This window comes from Ambystoma mexicanum, chromosome 13, assembly GCF_040938575.1.
Source record: "Ambystoma mexicanum isolate Mex_15411 chromosome 13, UKY_AmexF1_1, whole genome shotgun sequence".
In the NCBI taxonomy this organism is placed as follows: Eukaryota; Metazoa; Chordata; class Amphibia; order Caudata; family Ambystomatidae; genus Ambystoma; species Ambystoma mexicanum.
In genome coordinates, this window is record NC_090938.1 from 373,121,127 (window position 1) to 373,139,882 (window position 18,756).

General features: G+C 47.0%; 1 protein-coding gene across 8 annotated transcripts in view; it reads left to right on the top strand.

Moving 5' to 3' along the window:
• The window catches only part of CHD8 (chromodomain helicase DNA binding protein 8), a 1,687,145-nt gene that overhangs the window by 789,411 nt on the left and 878,978 nt on the right, over window positions 1–18,756 (top strand). For all 8 annotated transcript variants that reach the window (XM_069633907.1, XM_069633913.1, XM_069633911.1 and 5 more), the window contains exon 19: window positions 18,572–18,754. In XM_069633907.1, coding sequence (XP_069490008.1) covers window positions 18,572–18,754 — 183 coding nt within the window. The remainder of the gene's footprint in view (window positions 1–18,571; window positions 18,755–18,756) is intronic.

Sequence of the window (18,756 nt, forward strand, 5' to 3'; positions counted from 1 at the left end):
GGAGGATACGATATCCCGGCTGACTGCAGAGAGGTTCTTGCAAAAGCCAGGGCGTCCTCAACTCTCAAATGTTATGGACACAAGTGGAAGAGGTTCTCTGTCTGGTGCCGTGCACAGAAGATTAAAGCTCTGTGGATTACGGCCCCTCAAGTATTGCCGTACCTACTGTCGCTGGCCAAAGCTGGACTGGCTCACGCCTCCATCAAGATACATCTGGCTGCCATCTCCCGATAAACCAGAACTACAGGACGGGCCTCCTTGTGGTCTCATTGCCTGGTGACGGAATTTATGAAGAGACTATTCCGTTCATTCCCGCCGGTGAATGCCCCTGCCCCAGCGTTGGGAGCTCAACGTGGTGCTGACCAGGCTCATGGGGGCCCCATTCGAGCCTATGCCTTCGGCGCAGTTGAAGTTCCTGCCGTGGAAGACAGCATTTCTCGTGGCCATCACCTCCGCACGACGAGTGGAACTGATCCAGGCCCCATCTTGCAAGCCTCCATACTTGACTTTTCACGACATGAGGTTGGTGCTGAGGACGCACCCCTCCTTTATGCCCAAGGTGCCGTCGGACTTCCACCTCAACAAGCCCTTGGTGTTGCCAGTTTTCTTCCTGTCGCCTTCGTCGCAGGCCGAGAGGAGACTGCACTCGCTGGACTTAGCTAGAACGCTGAAGTGCTACGTGGACCGCACAAAGAGTTTTCGGAAGACATCACAGCTATTTGTGAACTTTGGACCTGTGAATCAAGGGAAGGCTCTCTCAAAGGCTTCCATTTCCTGATGGCTCTCCGGCTGCATCATGCACTGTCACCGGTTGGCAAACCAACCGCTGCCCGGCCGTCCGAGAGCCCATTCGACCAGAGCGATCGCTGCTACCATGGCGTTCCTGTCTGGTGTGCCCCTGCTGGACATCTGCAGGGCTGCTACGTGGAGGTCGACGCACACCTTCAAAAGATTCTACTGCGTCGATCGGGACTCCAGGGAGGAGTCCAGGGTCAGCCAAGCAGTGCTGCGCAACCTGTTCGCTTAATGTGAGCCTGGTGAGGAGGTAAGAGATGCTTAATGTTGAGTTGTTGTATTGCTTAATGTTGAGCCTGTTGCCACCTCCCGTGGTTGTGCATGTGTATACTGATATGTATTCTTATATGCTTAGAATCACATGCTGTGCATAGGTCCGACATCCAGTGGTCACTGCGGAGTATTGCATTTTGTTTTTCGTAGTCAAAAAAGGGGACGTCGACAAGGCGTGTCTGTAACACTATCCCTATAGTGACGTGCGTTGTACCCACAATCCCTCACGCGTCGAGGTCCCTCAGATTGTTTTTTTCCGCCCAGCTTCTGGTCGCCTTACGCGTAGCTCCTAGAGAGACATTGCAAAATACTTACTACGGACCTCGGTCCTTAATTATACTTATTATATTCTTAAAGATCCCTCCACTCGACGTTAGCTGTGAAGCTGTTTCTCCGCCGAACAAGTTTTCGACGGAGGGGAAGAGACGGAGGGGATCCTTCGGCGCTGCCGAACACGTGGCCTGGCCTCGCCGGCCAACATACAGTAGGGAGAGGGGGGGTTCGAACTTTTATCTTCTCTTTGAGAATGTCTTTCTTTCTCCCCTAGCTTTCCCTTGGGGTTGTTATCACCAGTTATTATTGGCTCAGCTATGGAGAGGACACCTTTTAAGTTTTGCCCACGCTGTAGGGGCAAATACACTTGGAAGGATAAACACAAGCTCTGTAATCGTTGCTTGCCCCTCGATCATGAGGACGACAGCTGCGCGGCCTGTAAGCTCTTGAAACCAAGAACTCTTAAAGAACGGAAAGTTAAGAGGTGGGCGGACTACGCTATGTCGAAGTCAGTTTCCTCACCCACCGCCGCTGTTACAGAAAGTGACGAGGAGGGTGATAACTCGACGTCCGTTACGGAAGTCATTAACCCCCAGAAGGAGCGCTCGCGCTCCTCGATGTCCGTCCCCGGCCCCGACGGGCTCGGCTCACGCCCTGCTTATGGGGATGAACACCCCGGCGACAAGGACGCACATAGACACCATAGGCCTAAGCACACAACCCACGGCTCTTCTTCGTCGAAGACGAAGGATCCATCAGCGCCGAAGGGGACGCAGGGCACTCCGGCGTCTACCTCAGACCGTAAGGGTCTCAAGCCCCACCCGCAAACGCAGCCGCGACCAGCGATTGGGCTTTCATCAAACACAGGCACTACCTCAAAAACATCCGACGTAACGCTCCATAGAGCGGCCGTCGAGAAACAACGCGTAACGCAGGCAACGTCGATACCAGAGCCCTCTACCGACGAACTCGTTGTCGAGAGCCTGGCGAGAATTGTTTCCGAAGACAAACGTAAGCGGACGACGAAACAGACGTCGAATACCGCACCAAAAGCTATAGAAACGCCGAAAAAGCACAAGAGTAGCCAAGAACTGCCCCCTTCATCTAAGGGCACTTCTGAACTACCGGAGGGCTTTTCTGAGGGCGAGGGAAACCTTACGTCGACGTTGTGGGAGCGTTCTAAGCGTTTGGAAGGCGAAAACAATGATTTCCCCCCATGAGACCCTTGAAAGACTCCATTCTTGTATGGAGAAAATGGAAAGGTTTTTGGGAAGCCAAAACCCACCCACACACAAGACCAGGAGAATGGCCCCAGGATGACCCTAGGGTCAAGATCCCTAGACTGTTTCCCCTTTCTACAGACGTATATAGCCTCACTGAAGAGGAGCAATACCTCCAAGAAGATGAGGAGGGTTTGGGTGGAGAGGAAGAACATGAGGAAGAGGGGTTTGAAGAAGATCCTTACACTAGTGCAGGAGTTTTTGAAGAAGATACAGCCACCTCGCAGCCCTGGCAATCCCCATCAGTGCAGCCTTGGCAATCCCCATCTGTGCACTCAGACCCTGATGCCTTTCACCCTTCTCCTCCCAAGGATTCACCTATTGGAAACACCTCTCCCATAGATGACCAGCCTTCCCTTAATGCACTATTGCGCAAGGCAGCAGCGCATTTTGAAATAGACACAGGGGAAACTCTTCCTGACATAGACTTTGTAGAAAAAGTTATTAAAGAAAAAGCCCCTGTTAGTCAGTCTATTCCGCTCCTGGCTTCCATAAAGAGAAGAATAACTCCTTCCCTTTCCAATCCTGCATTAGTCAGAGGGGTCAACCCTCGGATAGAAAAGCTCTTCAGCCCTTCGTCCTCTGACCCCTTGTACATCAGAGGACATTCTATTCCGGACTCCCTTGTAGTTACTAATACAAGAAAAAGAGCGGGGGTACCACTATCCACTAGTGAGGCACCACCTGACAAAGAGGGCAAGAAGCTCTATGCACTTGGGAAGAGAATCACGACCTCCGCAGCCTTCTCAACTAGGATTGCGAATAACAATTCCCTACTAACTAGCTATGCAGATGCACAGTGGAGCAAGCTGCGCAGCGAAGCAGAGGACGCACCAGAACCCCTGCGTTCACGCCTGTTAGATATCATCTCAGAGGGAACTCTTGTAAACCAGGGCATCGTAAAGAACTCCTTAGATGCCGCAGAGACGGCTGGCCGTTCCGTGGGGGAGGGAATACTTCTCAAACGCCATGTCTGGCTGCGCAATTCGGGATTTAAGCCGGAAACCCAGGCTTCCCTGATAAATAAGCCCATAGAACAAACACACCTGTTTGGGAAAGCAGTTGATGGGGCCCTAGAACATGCGAAGAAGGAATTTGATACCATCAAGACTCTTGACCAAATTTCTAGGCCCCCTAACAGACGCGGCTATGGCAATAGACGCTCCTTTCGTGGCCAACGCCAGCAAAACCAACAGCAATTTTACTCTGCTACCAACTGGCCCTCTAACCAGGGTAACAACCAATTCAGTCAAAGAGGCCAACGCCGTGGCAAAGGAAGAGGTCGCGGCTCCAGCCCCAAAGGTTCCACGCCCAATACCAACAAATGACCCGAAGATTCGGGTCCCCTTCCATGCATCACCGGTCGGGGGCCGGCTAACATCGTTCCTATCAGCATGGGAGGAAATATCGTCAGACCGCTGGGTTTTATCCACCATAGCCCACGGATACTGCATCGAATTCAACGGTTCCCCGAAGTACAGACCCCCACGGAACCGACGCATGACACCGGAACACCTCACCATTCTTCTTCAAGAAGTAGAAGAGCTACTGAAAAAAGAAGCTATAGAGGCTGTCCCCCTATCTCAGGTAACAGAAGGTATTTATTCAGTGTACTTCCTTGTACCCAAAAAGGACTTAACCATGCGCCCTGTATTAGATCTGCGCCCAGCGAACAGGTTTGTCAAACCCCAAAAGTTTTGTATGGTGACCTTGCAGGAAGTAATCCCACTGTTATCACAAGGAGATTACATGACAACATTAGACCTGAAAGATGCATACTTACATATTTTAATGTTGCCAGCGCACAGAAAATACCTCAGGTTCAAGATAGAGAACAAGCACTACCAGTTCAGAGTACTACCCTTCGGGATAGCATCTGCACCAAGGGTATTCACGAAAGTACTGGCAGTGGCAGCGGCCCACCTATGCAGGTTATCCATCCCGGTATACCCTTACCTCGACGACTGGCTCATAACAGGGGATTCTTACGAAACATGCTTCTCCAATACCCAAAAGACCATAGACCTTTTGTCCCAACTGGGCTTCTCCATCAACGAAAAGAAGTCCAGCTTAGACCCCAGCCAAATCAAACAATTCCTAGGGGCTCTAATTCAAACAAAGTACGGCCTCGTCTTCCCCTCCAACGAGAGGGTCCAAAACATGCTGTTTCAGATCCCCCATTATGTGGCAGGTCGAGAGGTGACGGTACGCAAGGCAATGCGCTTGCTAGGGATGATGGCGTACTGTATTTATTTGGTACCTCACGCACGCCTGCGCATGCGCCCAATGCAAGAGTGGCTCTACAGCCAGTGGTGTCAGGCCAGCGGACAATGGGACGATCTAGTGGTAGTCTCGCAGGCCTTGGTTCTCTCGCTACGGTGGTGGACAAAAGAAAACCTGTTATTAGGGAAAACTTTTGCCACACCCGCAGTGGAAGCCACTCCAACCACAGACGCATCCCTTACAGGATGGGGGGGCTCACCTATCCCATCAGACTGCTCACGGAGCGTGGACTCCGATCTTAGCATCCAAGCATATAAACTTGCTGGAACTACTAGCGGTGTTCAAAGCACTGAAAGCCTTTCAGGAACACCTACAAGGAAAGACAGTGATGGTCCTCACAGACAGCACCACAGCCATGTACTACCTCAACAAGCAAGGGGGCACTCACTCTCCAGGACTGTCCAAGCTGTCCCAGAATATATGGAAGTGGGCTCTCAAACACAACATGTTCCTACTATCACAACATGTACCAGGGGAACTCAATCTGCTAGCAGACAAACTCAGCAGAGACTTCCCCCTGCCCGAAGAGTACGAATGGCAATTGCACGAAGGCATCGTCTTAGACGTCTTCACGCAATGGGGGTTCCCGGAAATAGACCTGTTCGCAACTCTGGAGAACTCACAATGCCAAAGTTACGCCTCCAGGTACCCCCAAAACCAGTCCAAGGGGAACGGTCTGTTGATTCAATGGTCAGGGAAATTTGTTTACGCCTTTCCCCCGACTCCCCTTCTCAACAGAGTGGTGCACAAGATGCACCAGGAGCAGGTTACCATGATACTAGTGGCCCCAATGTGGGCCAGGCAGCCATGGTTCGCTCACTTGATGGAGATGTCCCTATCTCCCCCAATGAAACTTCCCTGCCCGTACAACATGCTGTCACAAGACAAGGGCAGGACACTGCATCCATACCCTCAGACCATGAACTTAGCAGCCTGGCTCCTGAGATCATAGAATTTGGACATTTACAACTCCCGCAGAGATGTATGGACATCCTCGGGGAAGCCAGAAAACCTAATACTCGCCACTTCTATTCTAGCAAGTGGAAAAGATTTGTCATCTGGTGTACAGGTAAGAGCATCAACCCGGGTGACTGCTCTCCCACTAACATTGTTCTGTACTTGACCCATTTACTGGATTCAGGTCTAGTCTTCAATTCCATTAAAGTCCACCTAGCTCCCTTTCTGCATACACCACTTCCCAACTTAGTGTCGTGGTGGAAGATACCAGTTATCAAGGCCTTCATGGAGGGGGTAAAGAGAATACACCCTCCGATAGCTAACCCAGCTCCCGGATGGAACTTAAATGTGGTACTTTCTAGACTCATGGGCCCTCCTTTCGAACCCATGCACAAGGCAACTCTTAAAGACCTCACTCTTAAGGCTGCTTTCCTAATAGCTATCACCTCCATTAGGAGAGTAAGTGAACTACAGGCTCTTTCTGTACTAGACCCCTTTGTAACAGTTCACAAGGATAAGGTGGTTCTACGCACACACCCAAGGTTTGCACCAAAATTCATCTCGAAATTTCATGTAAACTAGTCAATAGAACTACCAACGTTCTTTCAAAACCCTTCCAGCTTGGGAGAAAAAAGTCTGCATACACTAGATGTACGCAGAGCTGTCATGTTCTACATGGAAATAACCAGACCACTGAGAAAGACTAATCAGTTCTTTGTCTCTGTGGCAGCAGGAAGAGAAGGAGATGCAGTTTCAAAGTCCACTATATCTAGATGGATTGTTCAATGCATCACTCTCTGTTACACTCTTGCTAAGAGAGAACTACCCTTCAAGCCAGAGCACATTCCACTCGAGGCACTGGGGCTTCCATAGCGTTCATTGCAAATGTTCCCCTTGAGTCCATCTGCAAAGCGGCCACCTGGAGTTCTGTGCACACCTTTACAAAACACTACTGTCTAGATGCACACTCTAGATCTGATTCCCAGGTGGGACAGGCAGTATTAAGACATCTTTTCTCTACTGTTCCTTCTCATAACCCACCGCCAACTCCGGGTACTGCTCGCTAGTCTATGCACAGCATGTGATTCTAAGCAGATTAACAAACATCAGAAGACAATGCATTACTTACCGTAAAAGCATTTCTGATGGTTGTATCTGCTTAGATTCACATGCGCCCACCCTTCCTCCCCGCTCGGATGGAAGGAACATAGACATCCTTTTCTGTATTTCTCTCTTTTCTGTATTCACTCACGTCTAGAAGGCTCCCTCAGGGCAGAAAAATACAAACAGAGGGACCTCGACGCGTGAGGGATTGTGGGTACAACGCACGTCACTATAGGGATAGTGTTACAGACACGCCTTGTCGACGTCCCCTTTTTCGACTACGAAAAACAAAATGCAATACTCCGCAGTGACCACTGGATGTCGGACCTATGCACAGCATGTGAATCTAAGCAGATACAACCATCAGAAATGCTTTTACGGTAAGTAATGCATTGTCATTCATGAGCATGTGAATCCATGCCAGACTCCATGCTGGAGAAGGAAGAAGTTACTTACCTGTAACTGTTGTTCTCCAGCATGGGTCTGGCACACAAGATTGTGTGCAGTATCCTTTGGAAGACTACAACAACCTTGACCTCCTGGTAATAGGAAACCCAACCTTTTGGTGTAAGTCTGTACTACACAGGTTGGTAGTGTGGCTGAGCAGCCAGGCTGACCTCAGGAGGGGTCAATGTGAGCAGTAGGGGAGTTACACAGATTCACAGTGACAAGTATCCAAATAAACACTTTCTCAAGGTTTCTTGATTAAACAAGTATTATTTAACAGACAGTTTGAATAAGCCTTCATCAGAAGGGGCAATACAATAGTAACACAAATACACTCTAAAATACACTCTTCTCTAAATCAGCAAGTACCCATTTGGGATGGCACACACACTTCCTACACCCTCATGTGATTTAAATAGCTAGGGCACTGTGGACATTAATATATCACTGGTACATTTAGAGCAATACTGAGATGAATGTTAAAGTAAAGAGATTTCAGAATAAAACAACAGGGCACACAAATATTCTGAAGCAGGTAAGTACTTTTGGATCCCCCAATGCAAAGTAAATGCACCCTTTCCTGGAGGCAAGGTAAAACACAAGCAGAGGCGAGAAGACGTATTCAGGGAGCCAGGCCAACCAATGTCAATTGGGCAAAAGTGCAGGTGAGCTTTAGCACTTCTTGCAGATAAGTAAAAGTCTTGCACAATCTTTTAGAAGTCTTTGTAGAAAAAGTAGAATCAATGTAGGGTCACAAGCTTGGAGGCTTGTGAGAGGTAGAAGATGCAAGCAACTCTACAGAAGCAACCAAGACAAGTCTCAACTGAGATAAAGTAAGGCTACAACAACGAGAGGTAATTCCTCTCAAACGTTACAGTACCTTTTTGGTTAGAAGGAATGGTTCCAGCTGGCTTCTGTTCCTGAAGAGCTCTGTAGATCCTGCTGTTCCTAGGCCTCAATTGTGGGAACATGAGGGAGGACTTCTGGGGACTCCTACACTGCAATGGGACGGTCAGCGGCACGTCGCGGTTTCAGCTCCTTGCGTCTGTTGAGGTGGCTTAGGCTTGGTCATTTCTGCTTACTGAGAGTCCGGAGGATCTTCCACAAGCTCGGGTCTCAACTTAAAAGTGATGCACTCCGTTTAGTGTTCTTTTCCCTGCAACTTCGGTTCCAGCAGCAGTGGAACTACAGCCAGCTCCGAGAGAATGTCCAAACAAGTTCACTTTGGGGTTGATTGGTCCCACCAACTCGAGAGGAAGCAGTCGTCCTTGCAGGGCTTCTGTAGTCTAGGCGAATTCAGAGCTTCAGCACAGCAGCAGGGCTTCACCGGGCAAACCAACGGTCCAGGAGTTGCAGCACGCGTCTCTTCCAAGTTCTTCTTCGGATTCCTTTGTCCAGTGGTCGACTCTGCCCTCCAAGCCAAAAAGCCTTGCCTTTTAAGCAATTTTCTCCTATTCATTTCAGCCTACCTGTCATCACACAGCAGAGTGGCAGTCCTTGCCGGACAGCCAGCGGGCCAATCACCTTTGGGTGCATTGCTGCAATCAAGGGTATTAAGCACAGGGAGTTCCGGGCACCTCCCTCACTTCCTGCCCCTGCCAGAGGCGGGCTTCACTCATGAATCCCATCGAAGTGAGCAAAGGGACCCAACCTGGTTTGGCACGCAGAGCAAATCTCGAGAAGGACCTTTCCAGCAAGAAATGGCAAAAAAAAGACCAGGGCCATTTTGACGAAATGGGCACCCATGGCTGCTTTACTGTAACTGCAAACGCAGCCTGTGGTAAAATCACACAATAGTAGTAAAAAGTGAACCACTGCCACCAGCCATTAATTGTAGAAAGAGTAACATAAAAATGTTACATGAGAAACTTGCACAAAGGGGGTACTAAGTAACCCCTCCAGCACCCTCGTTGGGCAGAGTTTGTATGCAGTACCCTTTGGGACCACTACACACAACTATGACTACAGGTGTAAGCAAAAACAACCTTTGGTATAAGTCTGTACTACAGTTTTTGGTAGCGGAGCTGAGCAGCCAGGCTTCTCTCAAGAGGCAATGTGAGCTGCAAGGATGTTACACAGAAGTCTACAATCACAAGTATTCAAATAAACTCTCACGCTCAAGGTTTCTTGGTTAAACACTTATTAATTTATTCAACAGTCAGTTATAAAACATTCACCAGAAGGAGGCCATCTATATCACACGAAAATATACTTTACACTGTACGTTTGAGGCATTTAAACTACTTTGAAGGAAGAGCAAAAAGGCATAGGTTAATAAAAAGATTACAGTTCCTCTTAGGCAGTGCAAATACTTTGTGTTCACCAGAGGAGACAATTCAATGCAATAGGTTAGGCCAAAGTCAAGGGCTAAAGTCTTGTGTTAGGATAAAGCAGTTCTGGTAGTTAAACGGAAAAGTATTTGCCAAAGTTCTCAGAAGTAGTCTGTAAAAGAAAGATTCATATGTTGGGTCACAAGCTGACTAGACCTGCAAGTTGCCAAAGTTCCAAGCACTTTCGCAGTGAGAGGTAAGTTATGTCGGTCAGGTTTTCACTGTACCTTATAATGAAGAAAAAGATGCAGCTGAAGACTTTGGTTCCCAACAGTTCCTGCAGATCTCGCTGTTCCTGAGCCTCCGTGGTGGGGACAAAAAGGACGACGTCGGGGGGACTCCTGCACTGGGACTGGTCAAAACTGGCACTTGGCAAATCTTCAATTCCGGTAGCTGTAGACGAGCACACAACTTGGTGTCCCTCTCCCTGGTTATCAAGTTTCCTGCAGCACTCTGAGGAAAATACAACCAGCTCTGAGAATGGTATCCAGGTGGCTTACGAGCTGATTGGTCCCACCAACTCAAGGGGAGAAGTCGTCCTCGCAGGGCTTCTATGTCTAGATGAACTTGGCAATTCGGACCTGCAGCAGAGCTTCATCAGGCAAACCAATGGTCCAGGAGTTGCAGGAGCTGTCCTCTTCAAGCTCGTCTTCGGTTCTTTCGTTTCAGTGGTAGACTCTGCCTTCCAAGGCAAGAGACTTGCCTTTTATCCAATTTCCTCCCATTCATTCCAGCCTAGCTGCCGCTCACCTAGCAGGGTGGCTGTCCTTGCCAGACAGTCAGCCAGTCAATCACGCCAGGGTGCGTTTGGCTCTCCTAAGAGACTAAGCACAGGGAGTTTCGGGCACCTCCCTCACTTCCTGCCCATCCCAGACACTCTGGCACCAGAGGCGGTCTTCAGTCCTGAAGCCCACCAAAGGCGATGAAACAAAGGGACCAAACCTGCTTTGGCGCGCAGAGCAAAACTCTAGAGCGACCTTTCCACAAAGAAATGGTGAAAAAGACTGGGACCGGTTGAAACAACGTGGCTCAGACGCCATCTTGAAAAACATGGCTCCCGCTATTTAACTCTACCAGTGTTTGCGGTCGGGAAGAATCATGGTAGTTCATTGTAAAACCACTTCCACCAGCCATTTCGAGAAGAAAGGGTAGCATTTGACTGCTACATGAGTTTCTAGACACAGGGGATACTAGGTAACCCCTCCAACACTCTATTGTAAGATAGTGTGCTAGGTCTAGGAATTTGAAAAGGCTAGTAAAGTCAATTTCACTTTACTTTCTCTGGGAAACAGTCGTTTATCCCAGAGAAGGTATTTAAACCTTGGGAAAGCCTGAAAGGCTTCCTTGTGTCACTGCACTGAGGGTGCTGTGTGACGCACATGAAAAGATGCTATGGAGTTGTCTAAAACTCCGCAATTAAAGAACACAAGAGTGTAAAACACATCAAAATACATGAGAGAGTGGGGGGGGGGTGGGAAAGGGTCACACACTCTCCAGGTAAAAAAAAAAATCAAGTCCTTAAAATCCAGCAAAGTTGCTGGGGGTCTCTAAGGTGAAGGGGAATTAGCACATTTTTGAGAATTTTCCCTAACAACCTTATGGTAAGATGCTGTGTGCTGGGTCTAGAAAGTTGCACATTGTAAGTAAAGTCAATTTCACTTGACTGATCTTGGAAACAGTAGTTTCCCCAGGAGAAGGTATTGAAACCTTTGGGAAATCTAAGAGATTTCCCTGTGCAACTGCACTGAAGGTGCTGTGTCACAATGTAAAGATGATACCTTTTTGGAGTTTGTCAGACTCCAACACCAAAAGAAAGTGTTAAATCACAGAATACATGAGTGTGAAAAAGGTCTTGCTCTCCCCAGGTTAAAAATTAAGAAGTCCTAGAGTCCAGCAAAATTGCTGGGGGTCTCTAAGTTAGAGAGCAATTGGCACATTTCTGAGAATTCTCCCTAACACACACCTAGAGACAAAGGACAGGGATGTTTCAGGACCTTTCCTCACTTCCTGCCTTTCCACACACAGTGGTGCCTGGGCCCACCAAAGGCAAAACACGCAAAGGGCTCAAACCTAAACTAACCAGCAGAAAATGGCAAATAAAGTTGAGGGCAATTTTGGGAAAATGGTCACCCATGGGTGCTGTACTGCAGCGGAGGGTTCAGCCTGTGGTAGAAATGCACACTGGTAGTCAAATTAAAACACTGCCAACAGCCACTTAAGGTATGTTAGTGTAACAAATTCTTTTACATGATAAGTGGGATAGGGAATTACTAAGTAACCATCCAGCACTCCACATAGGGTGGTGTGTGCTGGTCCCACAAAGAGATAGGTAAGTAAGACCGGGATCATCTTACTACTCTTGGGAAACTGTAGTTCACCCAAGAAAATGTAATTGTTAAGAAGTCAAAAGCAGATGCCTACGGAGTTTGACTCCATAAAACAGTAAAACACAAATTCTAGTCGGGAAAAATACATGAGTAAGTAAAATGTCCCATTCACTCGGGAAGGAAAAAAAATCACAAGCCCTAAGTCCAGCATATGAGCTGGGGGCTCTCTACGGTTGAAGGGAATTAGCACAGCAAGGGACATTCTCCGTAACACTGGGCCACCACTAGGGTGATGTTACAGGGGTGCCAGGTATTCCAGACACTGGCACAAAAGCGATGGCCTAGTTGGGGGGGGGGGCGGAGAATCAGGGGGGGGGGGGCTTGATAATTCTTTGATACAGACTTAAATGGTGGGTGAAGCCCTGAGCCACTAGTATGGCTGATTTGCAGTGCTTGGTGGGCAGTGGCCCAGTTGGTCAGCCGGTACTCTTATTAAATATGCATTTTAGGCCAAAGATAATGACCATTATAGATAAAGTGAATTAGCTGTTAAACACATGGGAGTCTTTAAACCAGAGCAGCACACGTGATGGTGGCCGGTGATCTTAACATGCAAATGAAGCCCATAGCAGATCTGGATGGCCTCCTGGAAGAAGAAGATTCTGCTTGGAACATAACTTCCTTAATTGCCCAGAGGCCAATGAAGACACACAAGCTGGCCATAGAGGTGGCTCGCTCATTGTCTGAAATGGATGTAAGAAGATGTTGGTTCCTTAAAGATCAACCAGCGAGGAAAACATATTTCGGCATGAATAGTTCCAAACTTATTGACTATATTTTTCTCTTGGCCAGAGATTGTAATTAGGTCATAGATTTTGAGATTAAGGAAAGGCATCATGGTGATGAAAGTGAGCGTCCCCCAAAAAGGCATTTAAAACTTCCCAGTTAGAGTCAATGATGGATACACCCCAGATGGGAATGAGACCAAGACCAAGTGCGGGTTAAGTCAAAAAAGTTAATTTATCTAAATCAATATAGGGCAAGCAGAGAACTCTGCAAACTCTGAGAGCGCTCTGCCAAACATCAGCAAACATTCACATTTATTACAAAGATGCATCATAGATGACGTAAGCTATAGGGGGCACATCAATTGTGGGGATTGGGTGGTGAAGACTAGATACTATGTAATCCTTAGACCCGGTGTTCCAGGATTGGCGGAGGTCCACATGGTGCCAGCGTGATGCTTGCAAGTCAGCTGAACTCATCAGGGTGGAGCTTTGGTCAGATGATGGTTGAGTGATTCATCTTTGACTATGCTAACATTTGCCCTTGTGGCCTCACACACTCATTCTTTAATTGTAATGCATGATGCCATGTAAATCCTACAAACCGTTATTCCAACATCACAGGAGACATAACTCTGGGTGTGAGTCGTTTATTATTCTAAAGATTATAATACAAGAGGTGAGCAATAGGTGAGCAGCTTTCATGGGGTTAGGAGATTTATAAGGGGGCACATTCCAGGTATACATCAGTCACTTTCTTTACGTTCGATCTAGTATGGGGATATCTTTATAGTATGTTGGTATAAGAGTAAATATATGGCCATCATGGTTGGGGTGAACTGGACTGCTTTCCAGTCAGAGGGCACATGATATACATCAGAGAGGCGGTGGGATGAGAGGGGCCTGGGTGTCCAGGAGGGTGACTACCTAGTGCTGACATGACGGGGGAGGTGAGGGGTTGCAATCATAGCATCGCTGGTAGGCCCAAGGCTTTACATCTCAGCCTGGGCAGAGGAGTGAGAAGGATGGACACACACACACACACTCACACTCACTCTATAACAGGAGTGAATCTATAGTTCCTTCAGAGGGATTATCTGCAAGGGTGAAACAGGGTGGCACACGGGCTTGGCATAGGTGGGGGGGATAGGGTTGGGGGGGTTATGCTCAGCATATATCATAAATGTGGGGTCTGCGAGGGGACAGGACAAGTTTTATGGAGATAGCTTGTTTTACTCAAACCCCAGGAAGGTGAAAGATGCAGTATTTGTCATGTAACTTGTTTGTGCCTAGTCTATCGTGAGAAGAGAACAGGCCTGCAGGAGGGCCGCCGAGGGGAGGAGGGCAAAGGAAGGAACTTGCTCACTGTGTGTGATCAGGCGGGGAGAGCTGCAGCCCTGCAGGTCGCTTGGGCCAATGAGGCCTAAGTAGGTTTGTTCAAGATGGAGTCGGAGTGTCACAAAATGGAGTCTGGTACCATCCTACCAGATGAGCATTGCAGCCACATGTCGGCCTGCAGTCATCCAGCATCCCTGGCCACAGGCGCATGGGTTGCTGCTGGACAAGTCATAGTCTGAATGCTTGGTGAGAATGAAGGGGAGAGGGATCCATAAAGATCTTTCCTCAAATACAGTGATCATAAGCCCTTGGATATTATTTTGCGTTTTGGGGGATCCGGAGGTGTGACCGGTCCACTGACTTTGCACCAAGTCAAAGCAAAACCATTTTGGTGGTGGGCTACGCCCGTAGTGCTGTCAAATGGTCTAATATAATGGACAAAGAAAAGAAATCAGGACTTTATAATACCATACATATCAGACTTTTCTGTAGACAAGGAGCCACTGACACTGAAATAATTTACGAATTCAAGACATTAACAGATGATGTTCTTCCTTTTGTTACTACTTCCAAACGATTGGTCAAAAAGAGTGCTCTGCTCCAAAATCCATGGTATAACCAAGAATGCCGTATTTGCCTGTTTGTCAGCAGGGCTGGCGTTAAATAGTGTTGAGCTACGAGGACATTGGTCCCTCTGCAAAGGGATAATTTAAAAGCAAGAAGGCAGAGTTCCTCAAACATGAGTGGAAGCGCTTAGGCAACCCTGATGATGAAAGGGATAGTGCAACGCTCTCGAAGATTTTCTCTGGTGCCGAAATAGACACAGGTCGAGAACTAGATTGCAATATAACCCCTGATGAGTGTGTTGAGCACTTCTCGACTCTCTACAGAGGGATGCCGTAGTTGAGCCCCTTTTGACAGACGAATTAGGAAGCGCTGTCTAGCAGTGGCATGCCCAATTTGGGGATAGTTAATAATAATAATAACTTAGCATTTATATAGCGCTACGAACCCTCTGGTATCGGAGTGCGGCTTATTATTACCACAGTGTGTGGTGCTCATTTATCGACCTCGGAAGGATGTAAGGTTGAGTTTGGCTCATGCCGGGATTTGAACCTGCGTCAGCAGGCTCTGCACAGATTTCAAAACGAGTGCTCTGCTCGCTGTGCTATCAGACCGGCTATGTGACCATAGCCATAAGGTCACCAAAAGGAGGCAAGGCGCACAGACCTGACAGAATTCCAGCTGACATGTTCAAAGACATTGGCAATCAGGGTGCCCCTCTTATGGAAGCTATATTTAGCTTGCATGAATACAGATTGTCTACCGGAATCATAGCATAGGGCAACAATACTACCGATCTTTAAGAAGGGTGAGCGAAATCTCCTGGGTAACTATCACCCGATGCCTTTGCTTGATGGTACCGGAAAGATTTTCGCCAAAGTCCTTTTAAATACTTCCAAGAGTGGCCCAGATGAACAGGAAATTATCCACACGCTGCAAGCAGGATTCCAGAGAGGCAGATGAACTAGTTATCAATGCTTCCGACTTTTTGGTTCAGAAATATATTATCCTGAAAAGAACAAAACTTTACACTGTATTTGTAGATCTTAAAACGGCGTTCGATGGATTCCCTAGGGACATCCTGTGGCAAATACTTGCCTAAAAAAAAAATGACAAGCCGTCTATTGTCGCTGGTCCATTGTTATATGTTGACAATACGCCAGTGGTCTGCTATGGGCTGGCGGGGGGAAAACATCACCACAGATGCAGGTCACTAGGGGGGTGAGACAAGGGTTAGTCCTCGCCCTCTTACTGTTCTGCATTTACCTTGAGGACGTGATTGGTGTTCTGCTAGAAGAGTGCCCACACCCACCAGAAATGGGGGCTGAAAGATACCCTGTACTTTTCTTCGCGGCAGCTGTTCTCACCACATCAACCGGGGGGCTAAGAGCGACCCTGGGTTCATTCTTAAGGAAGTGTCTTGAATACGGACAAGACCAAGAGGCTAGTATTCAAGCAGAAATGTGCAAAACTGGCAAGATTAACAATCGACATAGATCCGTTATCCCAGCCATAGATATGTATAAAAAGTAAGCGTTCACTTCAGCCTCTTATGAGGCTGACATTTGGGTAAACTGTTTGATCTGGAAAAAGGGGAAAATAAATTCTTGAAGGGACTGCTTCTGATATCCATGGGAACCCCACATGCATTAATTTATATGGAGCTGGATGTGTACCCCATAACCATCAAACTCACCTTTTTAAACCAGTTCTTTACTGGTTGTGGCTATGGTCTACAACGGAACTTTAGGCATATTGTAAAAGAATTGGCATACCTGATTGGATCACAAGGAGGGGGGCGGGGATCTTGCGTGGACCAAGCACTTAAATAAAAGTGCTCCTTGATCTTGATGATGAGACTGCCCTCTGGGCAAAACCCCTGTGAGGATAGATAAGGCTGCATCAGAAGATTTAAGAAGGCTGTGAAAACTGGCTGTAGGGAAAACATGGTGGCTAATTGTCAAAAATTGAAATCGAGTGAAGCCTACTTGGCAATTAAAATGAAGCCTGGCTATGAGAAGTCTAGATTTTATAGATCCACTGTATGCCTGCAGTCTCAATACATGGACTTTAGGATGGGCACTTTGAGATTGGCATTGTTTATTAAAAACTGGGGCCGTGGGAATACAGATACTTATCCATTATGCAGACAGTCAATAGAAATGTTTTTATTTTTTTGCCCAAATCTGAGCACATTGAGACCTGCTTATTTAAAACCAATTCTGAGAATGGCGGGCGTCCAAACAGTAGTCCTGCCCTAACTTCTAAAATTAACTGTAAACCAGTGGATAGTTCATATGGTGTCCACGTTTATTCACTGAGCGTGGCTGTTAAGACAATGCCCTTCCAAAGGTAATATCTAATCATTGCAGCCAGTAATTCGAGCAGTTTATTTATTTCTATTGGGTTTTTATAGCGCGCTTAATACCGAGTTTGGTTTCTAAGCATGCATCCGGAATTCAAACCTCTGTTACTCTGCATTGTCTTGCTTCCAAGACCAGCACGTTGCCCCTGTGCTATCCTCTGTTCACAGTTGAATAAATGCTGCATAAAATGATGGGTTGCAAGTAGTCTTCCCCCATTGGTGTTAGTAATTGTTATCTGCTAGAACACTGCTATTGGAATGGGCTGCGAGATATGTTTTCTCTCCAATTCAAAAGCTTTAACTTTATGGGTGATCATAGATTAGAGTGTTGAATATGAAACTTGGATGTGTTGGGTGTGCGGAAGGGGGCTCCATCAGGGGGAAGCCTGTCTGTCCTTTTTCTTGTTTATATGTTTCTTATGTGTAGTGTCTGTCATTATAATTTGGGTCAGGTTTTGGGGTTTTTGGTAGACTTGTTAGTTTAAGTTGATATATTTCTCAATTACAGCTCTAAAGTGTTGAAGTTGATGATACATTTTCTTTTCCATTGCTCTCTAGTTGTAATAACCTAAAGCCTGTATATTATTGTACTGTATTGATGGTTAACTCAAAAGGATATAAAGAGTAAAAAAAAAAGCTTTAACATCAAAATTATATGAATACTGTGTTCTGTTGGGACAATTGTTGTCGGTTTGTACAGTGAATATATTGAATATACTCGGTTGACCGTTCTCCAAAGTGACAAGAAGGCCATGATAATGTTTTAAACAAGGAATTTGCTTTAAATGTTAGTGGAATAATGCTGCTTGATTATATTCTTTTTCTGTCTTATGTGTTGTATTACCAAAGTTGACACTGTTGGCTATATAATACTGTAAGTAACGGCACTTGGCCACCTGCTGGCTTCACTTTTGATTACCTGCACTGCTCCATCCCTTCCCCACCCATTTGCACTTCTCCCCTTCCCAGCACTTGTGCAATCTGAAAGACACAAGTCCTAGTAAGATAGTTGTTTTGTCCTCCCTAGGTTTCCCCTTCTGTCTTGTTGCACCTAGAAACACTTGGGTACACGCGTGTTATAAACGCCATATCATAAATACATTTAAAAAAATGTAAAATGCATTGAAAGGCAATGGTTGCAGATGTCAGTCCTACAGGATGTCAGCCCCTTTTAGTGTGATGCTCCGGAATCTCCTTTCTGTGTCTCGCCATTTTCTTGCCAGTAAGTGTAGGTCTGGGATTAGCTTCTGTCCTAATTCTGATTAACTGTATTTGTAAAGGCGGTTTCTGGGTATGCTTAGTAATTGCTGTGGCAACTGAGGTGCTTGTGCATTCATTGAGACCATTTGTTAGTCAATTGGGTTGTTGGTGGATATGTGTTTTTTTTATTAAAAGTTTTTATTTGGTGACCTTTTACTTTTCTACTCTTCAACTTGTCTCAATCTTCCAGCAAATTCAGCAATTTACCAAGAAAGAAATTGAGGACCTGTTGCGGAAGGGGGCTTATGCTGCCATCATGGATGAGGATGACGAGGGATCAAAGTTCTGTGAGGAAGACATTGACCAGATCCTCCAGCGCCGTGCCACCACGATCACCATAGAGTCAGAGGGCAAGGGCTCCACGTTTGCCAAGGT